Source organism: Heliangelus exortis, chromosome 1, assembly GCF_036169615.1.
Source record: "Heliangelus exortis chromosome 1, bHelExo1.hap1, whole genome shotgun sequence".
Classification (NCBI taxonomy): Eukaryota; Metazoa; Chordata; class Aves; order Apodiformes; family Trochilidae; genus Heliangelus; species Heliangelus exortis.
This window is the reverse complement of record NC_092422.1, coordinates 159,611,392-159,631,482: the sequence shown is the minus strand read 5'-3', so window position 1 is coordinate 159,631,482 and position 20,091 is coordinate 159,611,392. Positions and strand designations below refer to the sequence as shown.

At 39.5% G+C, this 20,091-nt stretch overlaps 1 protein-coding gene across 10 annotated transcripts in view; it reads left to right on the top strand.

The window, feature by feature from the left end:
• Positions 1-20,091, top strand: part of DUSP16 (dual specificity phosphatase 16) — a 69,110-nt gene that overhangs the window by 21,986 nt on the left and 27,033 nt on the right. For 4 of the 10 annotated variants that reach the window (XM_071733350.1, XM_071733347.1, XM_071733348.1 and 1 more), the window contains exons 2-4: positions 7,625-7,705; positions 14,597-15,197; positions 16,309-16,447. In XM_071733350.1, coding sequence (XP_071589451.1) covers positions 14,967-15,197; positions 16,309-16,447 — 370 coding nt within the window. In that variant the 5' untranslated portion in view covers positions 7,625-7,705; positions 14,597-14,966. Of the gene's footprint in view, positions 1-7,624; positions 7,706-12,599; positions 12,684-14,596; positions 15,198-16,308; positions 16,448-20,091 lie in introns of all 10 variants that reach the window. The other 6 variants (XM_071733355.1, XM_071733352.1, XM_071733354.1 and 3 more) reach the window with 2 other exon arrangements.

Here is a 20,091-nt window from a genome sequence, read left to right as displayed (position 1 = left end):
AGAGAGTGAGAGAGGCTGGGCTAGTAGTGTATCTCTTGTAGTGTAGCCCCAAGATAAATGCTTTAACACCATATGAATGATTGCTCTTTCTTCCTCTCTTGCTTCTGCTCCAGATGAGTAAATGTGAGGCAGATTTTCTGTAATGGCTGCTGTGGTGGGAAACATAGATTGACTGCAGTTAAAATGCACATAATGTTAAGTATAGATTTTTAGGGATGGGCATAAGCATGAGTTAAATGGTATAAATTGGCATAGATAAGAACAAGTTTCCACATGGCCATTTTAAAACAGTCATCTGTTATGGGTGTTTTTTTAATCTACTGTTGTATTTTTGTTCCGTTTTCCTTTTTTCCTAACTGAGATTTTTTTAATGTTTCAAGTTACGAAGCAGCCTCACAGAAGGCTGATTGGGCCCATTTGAGAGGATGGGAAGGAAAAAACAGTGGGGGAGAGGTAGGGAGGCATCTCAGAGTGGGTTTCCTACTGACAGGTGAGAAGTGGAAGGGACAAATGACTGCTTTTAAAATCTCTCCTTTGTCTTTTTCAGTTTAATTTTGCCATTCAAGCAAGAAAAGCAACAGTGGTGGTTCAAACAGCTGCTTCCCTTGGGTCTGGTTAAAGATGTTTGCAAAAGCTTACTGCTGGGTCCAAGGCTCATTTAAGTTTTGTAGCTGGAGAAACTTAAAATATCCTTGTGTTTCACAAGCTGTCTTCTTTGGTAGCATGCCTAAAGGCCCCACAGCAAGTTTTGTGTCAGAAATACTAGTGAAAAGATGTATGCAGAACTTTTGGTGCTCAAGAAAGTTAGAATAGCTTCTGTGTGAGAGCGTTCTTTGTTTTTTTGGCGTGGCTGCATAAGAAGTATTTCTGTAATAATTTCCAATTCAGTGGGATGCTTTCTACCCTCGAAAGTTGGCTGAATTGGAATAGAATACAGGGACATGTAGGATTTCCTTAGATCAGGTAAGGATGGGGAAAGATCATGGAATGATAGAATGGTTTGTGTTGAAGGGAACCTTAAATGATCACCTAGTCCACCCCTCTGCCATGGGCAGAAATATCTTCACTAGATCAGATTGCTCAGAGCCCTGTCCAATCTGACCTTGAACGCTTCCCGTGAGTGAACATTCACAACTTCTCTTAGCAATCTGTTCCAGTCTCCCTCTACCCTCACTGTAAAAAATTTCTTCCTGATGTTCAAATCTAAACCTCCCCTCTTTGAGTTTAAAACCACTGCCCCTTGTCCTGGCTTTACATGCCCTGGTAAGAAGTCTCTCTCCATCTTTCTTATATACCCTCTGTAAGAATTGGGGGGTGGATTGAATATATTCAAAGCACCTGTTCCCCACACCTTTTAATGGGCAGCTCTCTACTGGGTGGTGTCTAATGAGGATGAGGCCTAAAATGGTCACCTGAGAACAGCTGCATGTTCTTAAACTTTTAGTTGGTAAAGTTTGGGGGTTATTTTTTTTTTTTTTTTTTAATTAAAAAAAAAAAAAAAGAAAAATAAAGAAGGAAAACAAAACCAACAAAACCCAAACTGTGCAGTGTTTGACGGGAAGCCAGTGTAACTCCCTTGAAACTGGATTGGCATGCCTGAGTCAGTGAAGTATGAGCTAAGAATCTGGCAGAAGCCTTTTGCACAAAGGAAGGCTGAGGGAGTCTCTCAGGAAGCCTGTACACTGCTAAATGTGGCATGTTTGAACATGAGACTGACATCATTGTGAGTTCATAGTAGTGAAAGAACAAAGTATCAGCCACAAATTAGACTGACCTAATTTTTAAGTCACTTCTAAAAACTTAATAGCACAGTGTGTTGCTTGTGCAAGCTGTTTATTTCTATCCCAGCCTCTGACTACTCCGTTTAAACTATGAATTAACCCTCCAGACTGTTAAAGGAGTTGCTCAGGAAGGTGTGTGTGTATGTTTGAGGGGTGCTGCAGACTTCCTTCCTTGGCTCTTTTTACATTCTGACCTCAATCTTCACATAAAGGAAGTGATTAAGGACCACCCATCATATACCTTTATCCTTTAGGATCAGTTTCCTGGAGGTAAAAACCTCAGAACTCCGTACCAAAACCTAACTCATTCCTATGGGCTGCTCAAAGCCAGACTGGGAGTCTGTCTGAAAATGATCAGAGCACTTGCCAGTGGTATCAGCAGGAACTGATGTATAATCAGTAAGTTACAATAAAACCAATCAGTTTTATTTATTGGTGTATCCATGATCATGGACATCCTGCTTCTGTTGCTGAATACCTAAGAAATACCAGGATGTTGCAATTTGCAGATGATACACTTCTTCCCCAGTATTTTAGTTGGCTCAGCATGCACTGAAGCTGGTCCCTTCTTTTGACATATTAATTCAGTTGTTGCAGAAGTATCTTGAATTCTCCTAGCTTGGGATTATCTAGAACCAATTAAATGCCTCTTGAGTTGCTTTTAAGGAGAGGGAGAAAAGAGCACCTCTACAAATTCTGGAGAAATATAAAATCCAATGCCTCTTGAGTTGCTTTTTAGGAGAGGGTGAAACAGAGCACCTCTACAAATTCTGGAGAAATATAAAATTTTGTTCATGGATGTGTTGGGAGCAGTGTTTGAAGCAGGCTTCAAACTGGGTAATACTAATGTAGTGTGAGAGAATACATTTTGTTTCTCTTTGCTACCCAGAATCCTGTTGGAAACCCAGCAAGGTTGCTACAAAACATTTCTTGTTGACCCTGATCTTTGAGGGAGATGCATATCAGAAAATAACAACAAAATTGACTCCCTCTGGTATTGCATGCTTTTGCCCTTCAGAATTTAAAATACTCTGGTCCCTTTTAATTCTTGCAAATCAGATGTAACGTCGGTCACATTTTGTCTGTTGTTCTTAAAAGGGGTTAATATATTTTGTAGTTGTATCACTCTTCTTACTGTACTTAAATGATAATATTTATAGTGATGTAAGAGACACAGCTGGGGCAACATAAGTCACCCTCTGCTCTCTCTTTCCACTGTAAAGATATATATGGCTTCTCTTTTCAGCTGTGTAGTTACCATGGTGGAAATGTGGCTTTGGCACTGCTGCAGATCTTCTATACTGTGATTCAGATTTGAAGGAACCCTTGGGATTCTTTGGGAAAGATGTACTAGGGCACATTACCTTGAATGTAGCTCAGTGGGATGCCATGGCTTCTGCTTTTCTTCCTGAACTGTGATCTTTTGGGGACGCCTTGTCAATTAAATTAAAATTTGAAAGCAATTGTAATAAGCAAGCCATCAGGATTGTCTATTTTGGGTACTACTACAAGGTACTAAAATTTGTTCTGTTTCCTGTATTCAAGCTATCAGGAGTCTTACACCTTGGCAAGAGGTTTGTGTCCCAAACATCTGGATCAAGGAGTTGTTAATTTGTTTTCTGGGCCTCAGTTCAGCAGTCACTCCATGTTGTAGCCCAAACCCTATCCTACTCTGCACAGCCCAGAACAGGAGACCTCTTAAGAGGATTACTGCAACTGTTTAACTTCTGAGAGCACCTGACAACTTGAATTATTTCACAGTGTTGAGTGGGAGCCATTTCTGTGTACCATATACCTCTACATTTCCTCTTCTACCCCCACCTTAAGACAGGCTGTTCTGTCTTTGTGGACTCACTGTTTTCCACCACGACTTCTGCTTCCTTGCCAGTATAAATGCCCTTTTAAGAGAAACCCATATTAAACCTAAGTGCTTTACTGAGCTTACATACGTATAACATAGATGTTCTGTTGGGCCCAGCATCCCTTCTGAAGATGCTTCTGTGTGCATTTATTGCTATATAGCATACACTCCTTACAATATTAATTTTGTTTTGAGCATGCAGGTGGTTTTTTAAATGAGTCTGACAGCAGATTTAATTAAGGCTTATTAGGTTGTTTTGTTTTTTTTAAAAACTTCTAGATGTCTCTCTGTACGGCTGGCAGGACATGCATGCAGCGTGGTGCAGCACTGTATTTTCAGACACAAGCAGGAAGAAACAAAGTATTAATGTTGACAGTTTAAAAATAAATTTAAAAAATAGAAGAAATTCCTTCCAAACTTTCTCATGCCCTGATGTGAAGGGGTTGAATGTGCATGTTCCCTTCCGGGAGAACTGGTGTCATTTCCTCAAATGGGTGAAAGACCAGAACATTTTAACCCGCAGCGTACCGTGAAATCAGTTCACATGTCTGTTCTTAAAGGAGATTGACTCACTCTGATTCTTAGTCATTCAATTTAATTCGAGAGAAGAGTCATTAAAAACTCTGTTGTGAGATATTCACCCCTGCCTTGCCCAGAAGCTATTCTGATTTATTTCCCTAATAAAATTACCGTCATTATCCTCTGCCTTTAATCTGTACTGGTTCTTGTATGAAAGCTTCAGATCCACCTTCTGTTTTCATCATACAGTGACCACAAAGCAGATGAGAGTTGCCTTTTTTTTTTTTTTTTTTTTTTTTGCCTTAATTTCTGGCTTGTTATTTGCAGGCCAGTATTACTTGAACATCTTGCCCTTAAAGTCTGTCACTAAGCAAAAGGCCCTAAACTCAAAGGTTAACCATTATACGAAGGCTCTGAGGACCCATCTTTCATGGGAAGCTTTGTAAAGAAGCAGCATGGACTATTACAACTGCTGTGCTTGATGTTTATTTAGCACTACTCTTCAGAGCACTCCTCCTCCTCCTTTTCATCTGTTTCTCAGCAAAAAAAGTCAGTGTTTGTGTTGTTTTGCAGAGCTGCAGCACACAGTCAGTTTGGGATGTGTGGATTGTGTAGTAGATGGAAACTTTGATGTCATGAAAGGGGCTACTGTAAAGAAGTCTCATTCTACAAAGAGCAAGGAGAGTCTGGAATTTCACCATCCTGAGGATTTATAAAGTAGTTCAGCCCTTTAAGGCTGTCCCTTTGTTCACTTTGCATCTTTGAATGAAATGTTAAAATAACAGTTACTCTTAGAGACAGTGGCAGGTGTGGACATGCCAGTTGCTACAATCAAGTGATGAATATTGACCATTCAGTGTACAGGACTTGGGATGTGTTTTGTAAGGATAAGCATCTGTCCTCTGGTTTTAATTCAGTTTGTGAATTTTTTACTTTGCAGGCTGTGGCTTTGGGTTGGATCACATAGATAAATAAAATAAGTTTATAACTTATTGTGAATTTTATAAATTTTATGCCAGATATTTCATACAAGGTTAGATTTTTAGGAGAGGGCAGGATTATATTTTAGGTAAGAAGGCGTAGGTGCTGAGGTCCTTAGAGGGATGCTGTTGACTGAACACTTGACTGTTGAGTTTCTCCCTGGCTTCTCACATGCTTGGTGCACCCCAGCTCTGTAGCTGTGGGAGGAACTCTGTGTGTGACCTGACTGGTTGGGTTCGTTTAGCTGCAGTTTAGGGAAGGCCCTGAGCAAGACAGGAGAAAAAAAGGCTCCCATTTCTAATTCTGGAAAATAGAAAAAGGTATTTAAATAAGGCCTGGAGGACTTCTGACTTGCCAGAAGTAAGTAAAGAGGCAAGTTTATATCCTTTTGTAATTCACCCTTAATTGAAAGGATGTATATTTCTTTTCCTGAAGTCAGCAGAAAAATCTTGGCCTCTTAATGATGAAAGACTCTTTTAAAAATGTTCTTCTAAGCACAAATAGCTGAAGTTTCCACTTTAAACTTGGGTGGCTCATTCATATTTCACTTCATGGTAATATGGTAACCTCTCTCTCTCCCTCCTCCTTTTTACCACCAAGGCTAAAAAGGAGGAGGGGAGATATAAAATGTTTCCGAAAATTACAGGAAATGTCTGTTCCTTTAACAGCATTGCCAGGGAATTTCCAAATGCACTTAATGCTTATGGCTGAACTTGCAGCAGCTCAGTCTTTAGTTATGAGTGGATCGTGTTCTAAAAATGTGATACCTCCTTCCAGTAAACTGTGTTGAAATTAAGTAAATGCTTTGTTTCACATCTGCTCTTTAGGAGAATTAATTGCGCCCAATGGTGACATGAGGAATCTTGGTGGTTGCTTTAAATTCCTGATTTACCCCTGTTTACTGGAGTGGGAAAAATAGTGTATGGTTTCCTGAGGTGGTAGGAGAAGCACAAATGCTGAGTATTAGTGAGTGTGGAGACTGCCAGACAGTTCAGAGAGACTTTTGAAACTGCACATGAAGCACCAAGGAACAAAAAGTGAGATGCTTTTCATTCTAATACTTAGTTTCCTTGGACTGTCCAAGGGTGGTCTCTGATCATAGTATCTCATCTCCAGGCAAAATCTGATCAATGTTAAGTGATAGGTTAGTTTTCATTTCCAGGGATGAGATTGGAAAGGGGATATCAACAAATACAATGAGTAGGATGAGCTTTCTCTTTGTTCCACATTGCTTTCTGCTGGGCTTCTGCTGGACTGGGGGAAGAATCAAGGGAGAGCTGCAGAACAGAGGTTCTTGAAACCTGCAGAATCCTGCAGAACAGGGGTTTGAGAAGGTATCTGCCAGCCAGAGCAGGCAGACAGGAGAAACAGACCTGGCACAATCTTCAACCAATCTTATTATCCACCTCTTTGCCATGCTGCTCTCAAATATGTACACCAGTACACTAAAACTGGATACATGAGAAGATCTTCAGCCTGGGACCTCCCAGAGACAAAGATGCAGGTCCTAGTCAAGGTGAACAGAACATGGTCAGGGAGCAAACTCTTTAATTACCTGTCTGGAGGACTCAAGACCCATGTTGTACTTTTGGTGTTTTCAAGGTTTTTAGAGCAATCTCCTAAAGACAGCAAGGTGATTCTTGTAGTTCCTTTCCTTACAAGATGACGTGGGGTTTGAGTCCTGTTGACCTGTGGTAATGGGATCAGCCCTCTGCTGCAGTGCCTCTTGATGGTTGTCATATCATTTACTACGTGGTTCAGAGCCACTCCTGGATTTCATAATAAGGCAGTGCTTGGCAATAATTTCTTATCATGGTTTTACATTACAGTGATTAAGTGGAGCTGTCATCTCTTGATAGTGATGATTTGAATCTTGGTCTTAGCTGCCCAGGAAATGGTTTGGAATTGACACTAATGTGTTTTACTTCCTCATGTGAAGGCTGTAATTTAATTTGGTCATGTAGGAACAGCAGGTGTTTTGTACAGAGATTGTATGGGTATGATTGGTAATATTGAAACATAATGATTGGTTACCAGTGTTGGCCCTTTTAGCATGTGAGCAGGTGGGATTAATTACCCAAGTTACTCTGTTTCATTAGTTTTGGTCCATGTGAACACAGCTGTAATCACACTAGCATTAGTAATAATATTAATAGATGCTGAACTATTAGTAGATTGTTGTGGGGTTTTTTTATTGTATTCTTTAGAGTGTCTTCAAATTTTTTCTTTTTTTAAAGATAGTGGAAAGATTTGTTGTGGAGTTTTTCCTTCTCTTTTATAAAATCAGTATCATATAACTTTCTGTTTCAGACCCTTTCCATGTAAATGAATACCAACATCTACAGATCTCTTCTTACCTAGGTTTTCATGTGTTTGGGGGAGTTTTAACAGCACATGACTACACTGAAGGTGTGAAATCCATTTTCTGGGTTTCTTTACTTGTAATTAGTATTTTTTTAATTGTTTATTTTCCTGTGTTTAGGTATTTCCTTCTTCTGGCCTTTGTATGTGGACCACCCTCTGTCATCCTGCTCAGCCCATTTTGATTTTGACTTAAATGTAGGTGAGTAATTGCTCATGAAAAAATAATATATTCATATAAAAAGTACTCCAGAATTTTCAGTTGATTTGACTGCAAAGTCATGCAGGAAGAATAATCTTTTAAAAGTCCAGTGAAACTTTTCCTTCTTCCCTAGTATCCCAGGCAATAGCAAATTAAAAATGTTAACAGTATTTGTTTGGATGTCACAAAACTATATGCTGTGAATCTACAAAGGAAAAATATTTTTAAGTGGAAAGAGCTTCTTGCTTGCATGGAGAAGGGAGTCCCCCAGTAATGTCTCTGAGCTGTTGAACAGTGATGTAACATATCAATAGCATGTTCTGACACTTCCCACCAGCTCACAATGTGTCAGTCAGGTTTCTCTGCTGTAACACATAATAAATGTTTATAATTCCACAGTGAGTGTCAAAGAGTTTGGATTCTTGGTAAATGCAAGTGATGATAATCTGACTTATTTCTTAGAGTGTGTGATTGTACATGGGGGATATTTGCAAGAACATGGCACATATTTAAGGCCTGTGTTGAGTCAGTCAGTGAAGTCTAGTGTTTTGGTGTTGGGTTTTGTGGGTTTGTTTGGTTGTAGAACACATTATGTTATTTCAAATACCACTGTTTGTGTGAAAGGCAGTACCTTACTGTTATCTGAAAGGAAGGTCCATTGATCTTGCTGAGCCCAGCTATCTTAAGAGTGCTTGTGGTAAAAATGTCACTGAGGAGTAGGTGTAGAAGTAGAGCAAGCTTAAAAATCTAAACTGGAGGTGGTTTGTGCAGCTTATTCATGGGAAGGTGGTTTCCTCTCTGACACTCTTTCTCCATGTCTCAGTTTTCAGATTGGTGAATGCAATGAAATAGGATGGCTTTTCTTTAGAATTAGTATTCAGAACTGAGTAATTAGTCGAGTAGGATGAAGGACAATAAAGTACTGAGCAGAAAATTCTCCTTCATCCTTTTTTCTTTTCAGTTGGTTTATACATGCCTTTCTCATGAATCTACAGTGTGTAATCTAAAATGCATGTGGCTGCTGTTTTTACAAGGAAGAGAAAATTAACACTATTCCGTTTTGACTGCATATACAAGTCTAAAGTACAGATGTGCTGAAAGTAGAAGAGGGAGCAGCCATTAACTGCCTTCCAGATAAGCAAAGAGAGAACAGGGTGAAATTCTTACAACTGGTTCTCTTGTACAAGCATGGTACCTGTGACATTTAAGAAAAAAAGAGGCTATGTGTTTCTGTTTGGGTACCTTCCTTGCTGCTCTCCTCTCTTGCACCACAGGGGAGTGTGCACAGGAGGGTTGGGGAGTCTGTGTCCTTCCCACCCTCCTGTCAAGATGATGTGCTTCTGAGATGATGACACTTGCTTGAGTCAGCTGAAAAGCCAAGAGACACTCTCACTCCCCTCAGTTGAGACCCATGACACCCTGTTAATACATCTCTTTTAAATCACAGCCATTTGTAATCTCACTCCTCTGTGGTCTGCATGATGGCAGGCCAGACATAACCTCAGTTACATTTTTTTCCCCCCCAGACTTTAAGTTTTATTTCACAGTTGTTGATCTCTGGAATTTATTGGCTTGCTTACTGAATTCAGTAGTACAGCCGTTCCTCACTTTCACTAGAAATCTTATTTCCCTTGTGCTCCATAGACACTTGGTGTTTCTTGCCACTGCCAAGTAGCAGCTTGAGCAGGGATTGTCCCTCTCTCTCCTTTTTTGTCATTCAGTCTCTAGTAGCATGGGTTACAAGCATCTGTCCAGAACAAATTTTGTTTCAGTCTTTCAGAGGCAAGTGAGAGAATGCTGTGCTCATCATAGATGTTAGGGTGGAATAACATCTTTCAGGAGTGGGAATTTGCCCTATGATTGCTAGATCAGAAGTTGCTCTCTGATGCAGGACTTTTATGTAGGTTTGTGACTATCACATGTGGTTGTAGGGACTGGTGCTCATGGTATTGGCACCGGCTATTGAACCACTGGCAGCTTCCAGCTCAGTAGCACTGAAGCCAAATACTCCTTTGGAAACAGCTGATGTGCCAGTAATGGCATGTGTCCTGCAGTTTAGGAACTCCTGCCTGTGGTTTGACTCAGAGTTTTGGGGCTTTTTTTTTTTTTTTTTTTTTTTTTTTTTGTATCAGTGTCCACCCTAAGAAATGTGGAAAGGAATCTGTGGGGGGAAGAAGACAGTGTTTTTCCTCAAACGTGCATGTGTTTGCCACTCTAGAAAGTGGAAAAATACGTGGATTGATGAATCAGCTCTTTCAGGTGTCTCAGCTGAGTATGCAAAAGCTGCCACCCTTCAAGACCTCCTGATGTTCAGATTCTGTAAGGTTCTTTTGTTGGCACCTTGCCCTGCAGCAGTGCCATGCACAGGAGCATTGCTGCAGGCACCTGACAGAGCAGGTGTTAGTGCCGTCAGGAACAAAATTGCTGAGTGTTCATGACACCAAGGTTCAACTTCAAGGTTATCTTTTTACACGAGGTAGAAGTCTTTCAGAAATTGTAGAAAGGCTTCTGGAGGCTCTCTGCCAGTTCCTTTAACTAGGGCAGAATTAGAGCGTTGTACTGAGAGGTTGCTAAAATATATTCTTGCTGCATCTCTCTGTCTCAAAAACAGTTGCTATCACAGGGCACAAAGCCTGAGATAAACAAGCATCCACCTGTGGTGTAAGGGAACTGCTTGGAGCTGAAGTAGTAGAAGTAGAAATTATGAGTGCATACAACACAGAAGTTATTTTGACAGAAGAATCAAACACACAACACAAGGGCCAGGATGCATGTCCTGCAGTTGCCTGCTTTGTTCCATCTGAGCCATTTGGGATGGGGACAAAAATCCCCCTGAGCTGAAGAGGGATCCTGTGGCAGCATGACGTGTAGTTTTGTGGCATCATTACATACTAGGGATCTACAGTTGTTTGTATGGAAGAAGTAGGGTTTTGTTGTTTTGGTTTTTAAACAGTATGGAGAAACCATGAAGATACTGCAAGTGCAGAATAGATCTTTGTAGATTTACAGTGAGTTAAAAAGTTAATTTTCTTTTTTAAAAGATGAGGTAACAAGCAGCTCCATATGTTGCAGGCCATCTACAAGGAAGAAGCCAAGCAGTGCTACCAGTGCATATGTGAGTGACTTCATGCAGTGTTCTCATGGCTTGATAAGGGCTCACTTTTCTGTAATCCTGATTTCAGTGTAGAATATCCTGTGACTAAGATGCTTTCCTACCTTGAAGATCAGCAATGTAGTTGCCTATCTAGGGCAAAGAATTATGTTGCATCATCTTATGAGGCACTGTGGTATTGATGCATACTATTGGGATCTAAGTCACAGGTAGCACAGAAGAAAGAGAACAGTCAAGAAATTGAATTTTTCCATTTTACAAGCTATGATCAGAAATAAACAAATATTTCAACACCTCATAGTAGCTGAATGTAAGAGTAGTCACTAGGAAGGGGAGGACAGCTCTAGTGTTTACATAAAGGAGTCTGCCAGTTTCTCTTGTTTAGACAGGTCACAAGAAAGAGTCCCAAAGTCTGGCAGTACCAGAAACAGAGACAACTAAACCAAAACAAAACCCTGTCATTGATAATAATGTTGTTCTGCCCTGCCCAATGGAGCTGTTCCTGTCAAAATGGGATTTCAGTCACAGTAACTTGAGGTGACATCACTGTTAAGTTTTATTACTTTCAAGGCTTTGGCAGAATGCTTTCAGAAACTTAACACATTATTATACATTATATATTGTACATATATTACACATGAATGTTAAGGTAATAATGTTATTTTAAAGGATTCTTTTCTGGTAGCCTGCTTGCCTTTTGTTCTTTGTATGCTCTTTACTCAGTCACCATAAATGAGTAATTTGAGTTCCTTTTAAGGGTCTTGTGAAACAAATTTCTGTCATCTGAGAGTGAAGGCTGAGACAGCACACAGTAGGCAAATAGAAGATAAGAAATATACCTAAACTGAGTGTTGCAAATTAGAGATTACTGATTTTTCACAGCCTCCATTTTGAAGTTCTGTACTTTCTCAGCTGCCTTATTTTCTTGTTACTACTTGGACTTTAAGTCAGCAGTTTACCCATCAAAACACAGTGTCTAGTTCACGAACAAACTGTCTACCTCACAAAAGAGCTAGAGCCAATTCCCACTAGAGCCAGTGGAAAAGTTTTCATTGAGTTCAGTGGGTTTGGTATCTGGCAGCCTTTGATATGAATAAAATAGAATAAAAATTTGTGACAGGAGACATTAAGAGAAATTAGAAAAAAAACAAAACAAAAAAAGCAGAATACTTTTTTCTCTCTGAAAAACAAAATGAACACAACTATCAAGTTTCACTTTTTTCCCCCTTGTATAATGGTATGGTCTTTTGATACCTTCTAGCCTGTCTACAGAGAGCCCGAGGCCAGCATATAATGTCTGCCCTTTTAGGGGGATCACACCTGCCAACCAAGTTGCAAAGATAGGGTTTTTTTAAAAAAAGTTTTAATCAAGGCTCAGTATAGTAATTTTTTTCAGTCATTTTTGTATGTTAAAGAAATATGCTGTATACACTGCTATATGCTTCCATTTATCTTGGCAAGCTTAAAAGCATTGGCTCTATAGCAGTAGAGTCAGGGCAAAATAAAATCCCATTTTGTCAACCTCATGGCTGTTTATGTGAAACCTGGTGTTTTTCTGTATTAGTACATGAAACACTCACAAAATGTTTCTTTGTTTTCTTTTTTTGGGTTCCTAAAGTGAAGTTTGCACTTTTTTCAGAACGTAATTTATATATAAGATTTTCTTTATTTAGATTTTAAGATTTTTGTATTTTTAGATTTGTATAATATTCCTAATGATTAAAACATCTCCTGACCTGAGATTTCCCATAGCTAAACACATCTGCCCTCTTACTGTAACAGGTCTTCTAATGAACCAACTATGAATTAATTTGAATTCATGACTTCTCCTGCAACTAAGAGATGCAACAACCACTTCAAACTGAAGTATGTAAAATTATAAGTAAGTGCAGGTTTAAACTGAGGATTTAAAATTAATTTTTTTAAAAATATATAAAACCTTCACCCTCACATGTACCTGTGTGTGCATTAAGAATCCAGGAAAACGCATCCTCTTAACTTGCTTCTGTTTACCAGTGTTTCACTGCCTCAAGAGTGTCAATCAATTCAGTTTCTATTTTCTTCAGCTGGGCCACCTCAGGTTTGTGACAGTTGTGCTACTTTGCTTTGTCCCAGCCAGCAGAAAGCAGGGATAGAAAGGGCTGCTTGACTCACATGCTGGGTGGCATGGGCCAGAACTGACACAAAGACTCGTTTGCTGGTACCAGGCAGGTGCCTGCAGGCTGCCAGGTTAAGGTGATGAGGAATTCTGGCAGGTCAAGGTGGGGAGGAATTCTGGCAGGCTTGAGCTCCAGAGCTTTACCAGCCTCATCTGTCTCTTGTTGCTGGAGTTAATTACCAAGGCAGCTGAATATGTGGCTTCCTCACAGCCTTGTGTAAAATACCTGTGAGGGCACGGAGAGGCCAAGTGTGGAGTTGTGGTAAAAAAGCAAATTGACTCATGTTTTCTGTTCAGTCTCTATCTGCAGCACTATATGCTTACATTAATGTTTATAAATATGTAAAGGGTGAGTATCAGGAGGATGGAACCATCTCAGTGATGACCAATGGTGGTGCAAGGGGTAATGGGTGCAAGTTGGAGGGTAGGAGGTTCCAGGTAAACACAAGGAAAAGCTTTTTCACTGTGAGGGTGACAGAGCACTGGCACAGGCTGCCCAGTGAGGTTGTGGAGTCTCCTTCTCTGGAGACATTCATATCCTACCTGGATGTGTTCCTGGGTGACCTACACCAGGTCATCCTGCTCTGGCAGGGGGGGGTTGGACCTGATGATCTCTCGAAGTCCCTTCTATCCCCTAATATTCTGTGATTTTGTGATAAGAGTGCAGCTAAATCCCTTATATACAGAGGTGGCTCCTTTCTCAGGACTGCTCCTACAGGGCCTTGTTCCATCAAAATGTATTCCGGGAGACTCTGAGGCAGTAATAAAAACAGGTGGTAAAACACATCAGGTGCTTTTAGTGCTTTGCTGCCACTGTTTTCAGTTTACATTGATGTAGTTCAGGTGCTGCCAGGATCTAATTTTACAAAAGTGTAATTTATTTCAGATGTTATTCATCATGTGTGGAAAGGGAAATGTGCCTCACATAACTGTCCCTCCTGCCACAAGGGCCAAAGGCAGGGCACACTGCTTTACCTTTCAGTGGTCTGTTCAGGAGACCTCTGTTCCCTGTGGGATGATCAATTCAAACAGTTAAAATAAAATGCTTGTGTCCTGATGCAGCATTTTGTTCTTCTGCTTTCTCTTCAACCATATTTTTAAAGGAGAGAAGTGGATTTAAGTTTTGTCCATTCTTTTGTACAGTTTTAATTCCCTGACTTGCAGTGCTGGTTTGTGAAATACTTTCCAATACATTTACCTTTAAAAATATATCTTCATTAATTTTTGACTTCTTACCAAGTGGTGAAGTGCTGAAATGCAGCTAATTAGTTTTGCTATTGAAAGGAATACGGTGATTTAGGGCAGTATTTCTTAATTATATTCCAACAAAGTCTTGTGAAGAGGCAGAGCTAGTGGCAAGAGAAGTCTGCAATTAAGACTGGGTGGGTTGCCTGGAACACAGCATAGCTGTCCAGGCAGGGTCGTTGGAACAGATTCAGAGACTTAGTTGCAAATACTCTCTCTAGGTATTTGGAATGTAGAGCAGAGAGGGGAACTTCTCAGGAATGTATTTATTGTATGTTACAGCCTCAAAGCTGAATGTTTTGTTCTGCAGACTTTCATGGCCTCATCTGGTTTATGGTATGTTTTGTTTTTTTTTTTTATCTTTGTCTTATTACAGGCTCCTAGTCTGGCGTAAAGCTGATGGGTGGGAGCAAAGGTAAAGAATGATGTAATGCAGCAGCAGCCAGAAAGCATCTTTTGTCTGAATTGTGAAATGGCTACTCCATAGTCATCTCCCAATGAATCAGATGTGAGGGGCTGCTTTGTGGAGCGAACCCTTTGTAACACCACATCAACTGGAAGCAGGAGGAGACATTCAGTTGAAGAGCTCTTTCTGAAAATGGGTTTAACTTTTCTTTTGCCAGTCACTACCAGCATGACCTCATACACTTCTAGTACAATGGTGTGGCTAAGCCTTTGAGTACACAGCCATTACATCATCGCAGCAAATTAGAGAGGGAGGTGGTGAAAGAGGCCTTATTGTTGTCATGGCCGATGAGATGATCAGGACTCAACTCATTGTCGCCGAGAAGTTGGTGGCTTTGCTGGAGAGTGGTACAGAAAAATTGCTGCTGATTGATAGCCGCCCCTTTGTGGAATACAATACATCCCACATCTTGGATGCCATCAACATCAACTGCTCCAAGCTGATGAAGCGGAGGCTGCAGCAGGACAAAGTTTTGATTACAGAGCTCATTCAGCATTCAGCAAAACACAAGGTAGGGGTCATTTTCCTGTTATTCCTTCTGTTTGTTTAGAGGAGTGCCTGGAAAGCAATTTGTAAGGATTTTTCTTTAGGTAATTCGTTTTTAAAAAGCGAAGTAGGGGAACAGAGCTCTTTCTTAGGTGATTTAAGAGGCTATTGTTTACTATTTTAAGTATATCTTTGGATTCTTTGTAGCCAGCTCTCCTCTAAGTGACAGAGTAAAGGGGAGGGATTTAGAAATGACTAAGAAAAATGTTCTCAGGGTTCTTGCATGTCTTGCAAAACACAGTTCCTTGTATATATGTAGTTAAGGCAGGAAAGATTTTCATTCTGAAACTTTGAAAGATTCCTTGGGGTCCCTGGTGGTGATTGCTTGGGAAATGATTCTACGGTTTGCAAAGAAACTGTAGCTTTGTCAACCCTGCCTTCTATTTGCTGTTTAAAATACTTTCCCTGTGAGTAGTTTGATGGGTTTTTGGTTGCTGGGTTTTTTGATTGGTTGGTTGGGGTTTTTTTGTTTTTAAATAGTGTTAGTAGTGAAAAGGATACAGCTAAGTTGTTTAAACTTAATGTGTAGCAATGTATATTTTGGTTTTTAAATCCATTGCTGTTTGTTTCAAATGTGTTGATTGCAGAAGTAGTCTATTAGGTTCTTGCTTTGGCATGGTAAACACTGAATACTTTTACTATTATTCCCACTGTTGTCTAAAGCATATTCTATAGGTCATGTTGTATAAGTGACTAAGTGACAGGTTAAAGTCTCTCTACTGTTTATACACACAAAAAAAAACAGAAGCAGAAATTGAGGTAGGGCCTTCTTTTAAAAAACCAACCAAACTAGCTGAAAGTAAAGCATTTTACAAGTAACATACAATTACCTAGAGGTAAAAATGTATAGGGCATGCTTCAGCTTAAAACAAACACAGTTTACAAACTCTCCATGGAATTAAATTTTATCAGGCTTATTTAGTATTATATAAAAACTTTTCCATACAGCTATGTAAGAAATCTGTATATCTAAACTGCTGCACAGCAAATGCGTGGGAACCCTGGTGCAGGTGGTAATGTAGTGCTTTTAATCATCTTCTTCCTTCCTATCTTATTCTGAATTACTTTTGTTTCAGATTGAAATAGATTACAAGCAGGAAGTGGTGGTGTATGACCAAAGCTCTAAAGATGTGACCTCTCTCTCATCTGACTGCTTTCTGACTGTGCTCCTGGGCAAACTGGAGAAGAATTTCAGCTCTGTGTATCTGCTTTCAGGTATGATGTACCAATAGAAAAAAAAACCAAACAAAAACACTTGAAAGAGAAGGAAAGTGCTGCTGTGATAACTGATGTGACCACAATTTTTCAACAGTGCTTCTATCAACTTGAGTTATAGCAGAATTTTTTCTATGCATACCCATAATATATATATAAACAGAAACCAATCAATATAGTTTTTTGGATGCAAATGCCTGCTATTTTAGGGCCAAAAATAGTAAAAGAGATTTGCTTCCCTGATCTTCTAAGTATTGTACATGCCTTCTTTTCCTTGTCTCTCATTTATTGCTTTTTTTTAAAGTCCAGGTCAAACCATCCATAGAAATTCCAGTCTTTGTAATAGAGGATTTCTTGATTTGTTGGTGTTAACATGTGCTTGTGTTGTTATCTCTGTCATGGAACAGTAGACCTAGTGTTCACAAGGAGGGGTATGAAGTAGATCCAAGGCTGAAAGAAGAGGGAATGATGAATACAAGTAGGAAATTCCTTGTAGTGACTCGATCAGTGATCTAATGAAGTGTATGTGTAGTCTCTGAGATGTCAGAACTACAGTAGAGACTGACTAATCATGAGAAAAAAAGGAAAAACCTCCAGAGAGATGCTTCATCTTAGCAAGAAGGTTTCACTGAGGTTCGCAGTGACTTCAGATGAGTGATAGGGAGGTGGTTGTGTTACTAAGAGAACTTTTCCACAACTATTTTGAAATTGCATACAGAAAAAATGAATAATTTCTGCACTTGGATGGGTGCACTTGATGCTTATGTGAGAGGCACTAACAGAAAGCTAAGTAGGGGTTTACTTTAGCTATGTTTTGTCCTTCCATTTTCTTTGCTTTTTTGGCAAGAATGATGTGTGGGTTGTGAACTAATATATTAGATTAAGTAACTCTTCTTCCATATGGGCTACCAAGTAAATATGTGGTTTATAGGCAGAGTAAGTGATTAATGTAAGAGCTCTGAAATACATGGTTAATACTGCCTTAAATTTAAAACTGTTATTTAAAAACACACCAGCCCAGAAGCAGTTCATGTCTCTTAAGAAATCATTTTATTGCTTGAATGCCCAACTCTGCTAATCTGTCTTGAGGTTTTTTTAATAACCAGAAGCATATTACAGCTCCATGCAGCAATACAGACTATTCACAAAGTAATTTTCATGATGGAAAGAGACAACAGCTCTCTAGTAACTGAGAATTAGACCTCATAGCAGGAAGGAGCTGGGGGTTATCCAGTAATACCAAGCAAGGGAGAGGATCACAAAGTTCCCTTTCTTCTACTGTCCCTCTATAGATTAGTGCTGTGAGACATGGCTTTGATCTTCTTTTTTCTTCTGCTGGACCCTGTGAAGGAGGTGGTTTGAGTGTCTCCACACTCAGACTTGCCTGTGGCTGCTGTAGGAATGGACATGGGAGGGTTTCCCAGCTCCTCAGTGCAGAGTCTTTTTAATTTCTTGCACGTGGTGGTTATCTGTTCAATCTGAAAATGCAACTTGAACCACATGCAGGATACTAGTGCACTTTATCTGGCTGATGTCAACTTAGGCAGGTGCAGTTAGAAAGGATGAGTGTTAGCTGGAGAGAAAGAAAATCTAATATGTTAACACCCTCCTTAGGAAAAGGAGGATTTTTATTTTAGCTTGTCAAATGCATTCCTCTTAGCAAAGACTAGATTTGAGAATTTCATCTGATTTTTGGTTAAATAGCTAGTGATGGGCATATTTGTCAATGCAGTAACAACTGATGGCTTGAGAACCAGTGGTGGAGGAGTATAAGAAGAAAAGGGAAGTGTAAGGAATATGTTTACTACTGATCTGCTACAGGGAAGTGTTTCAGGAAATACACCCAACGATAGTGAATTAGTAGTAAAGTAATTAATGTCAACTATTCTTTCAGCTCTGTGGTGTTTCCTTCTTTTATAATGTGTTTGCTCTGATTTTAACACACATAAGAAAATACCTTTCACAGTCCTGTTGTTTTCCTTACATCAGTTAAAAATCTAGATACTTAACAAACACACACACACACACAAGAGTCCTTTTTGGTTGTGGGGTGAAAGGAGAAGGCAGTAGATACTCAGTCTTACAGAAAGTTCCCTGGAGGTTATTGATACGTGGCTCTAGGAAGTTAGATAAAATGTATTGTCTCAGCAAGATGATGATGAACTCTCATAAACATTTATGGCCCATAATGAGAGTAGGAGTCAGTGCACCGTGTAAAAAGGAAAACCTTTGGACCTGAGTTTTTGCTGTGCCACTTGATCTGGTTTATTTAAAATACTGACCTTAAATAAGCATATTGGGGTAGCAATTTATTTTTTTTTCTAGCATAGAATGAGGAGGATAAGGATATTTAACAAGTATCTGAAAATCTTGCATCTGTTCTTCCTGCCTCCCCCCATTAATGAGCATTTGGTGGTTCTTTATTTAAGTTGTGTAAAGGTGTGCTTTACCCTGGAGGTTGTTTTGCACTGAAGTAACTGATGTAAAGACCTCAAAAGAACCCTTACCAATTAGTTTAAGCTCTTGATCTAACCTCGTTAAAATCTGGTGGGGAATGTTCTCAGGAATTTAAATATTTGTTTTGGTTCTTAATTTTGAACAGTGCGCAAAATACTGATATGTGCTGAAGGCTTAACCCCCTTCTCATAATTGCATCTACTTTGATGAGTTAAATGAGATTTGAACACAGGGATGTGATTTGATTCCTTCTCTTCCCATATTTTGAGAACTGGATTCCTTGCTACAGCATTTTAAGGATATCTCTGCTTGCTCTGTAGGAACAGATAAAATAGAGGACCTATTCTTTCTTGTATTAACATTTTTAAGGTGATAAAAGCCAAGAGTCTTACTTAAATTCTATTCCACTTTACCAATTGAAATAGTTAATGCTCTGCTTTCCTGAAACACTTGCTCTTCCTTACTTCTCTTAATCTGGTTTACTTTTAAACTTGTGCAAGTACAGATGTCTTTGTGATAGTTACCTTTCAAATGTTGCCCGTGAACAAGATGAAGCACATTTTTTTTTAATTTTATGTTGGTTTTGGCTTTTTCCTTTTCATACAGAAGACTCATACTAAACAGAAGGATTTCTGGAAAAAAGAAAATTCCTACCTTTCTGTATTTTCTAGTAACCTAAAACAGAAACACCATACCAGCTCTGAACTGAAACTAAAAGGAAGAATCCTTGTACTGAAGCTCATGTGCAGCAGTGGTAAATGTCCAAGAAGGACTAGCTCAACTTCAGAGTACCATAAAGCAGGATCATAGAAACAGTTTCACTGAACTCTTCAAGAATTTCTCAGTGCTGCAAAATAAGATGATATTTTGCCAGCAAACCACGAAGGATGTATTTTTTGGTGTATGTACCTTGGTATTTGATTGGAAAGCTTATGTAATGCACCAGATTAGAAAGTGTACAGACAGAAGAGGAATTAAATATATTAGAAGCTTTTTGTGAACTGCTAGAATTTTTACCCCCTGGTGCCTGTATGCTGGGGTGTAGCTCTGTATGTGACTGTATTCCTTTGGAGCTGTGCCTGTCAGAAAATAGCATCCACCTGATCCACCTGTTCTTAGAGTTCTGCATAGAAAGTTGTATACTTTTGTTGCTTCACGGTTGGAGGCAAAGCTGCTGTCCTTCAGCA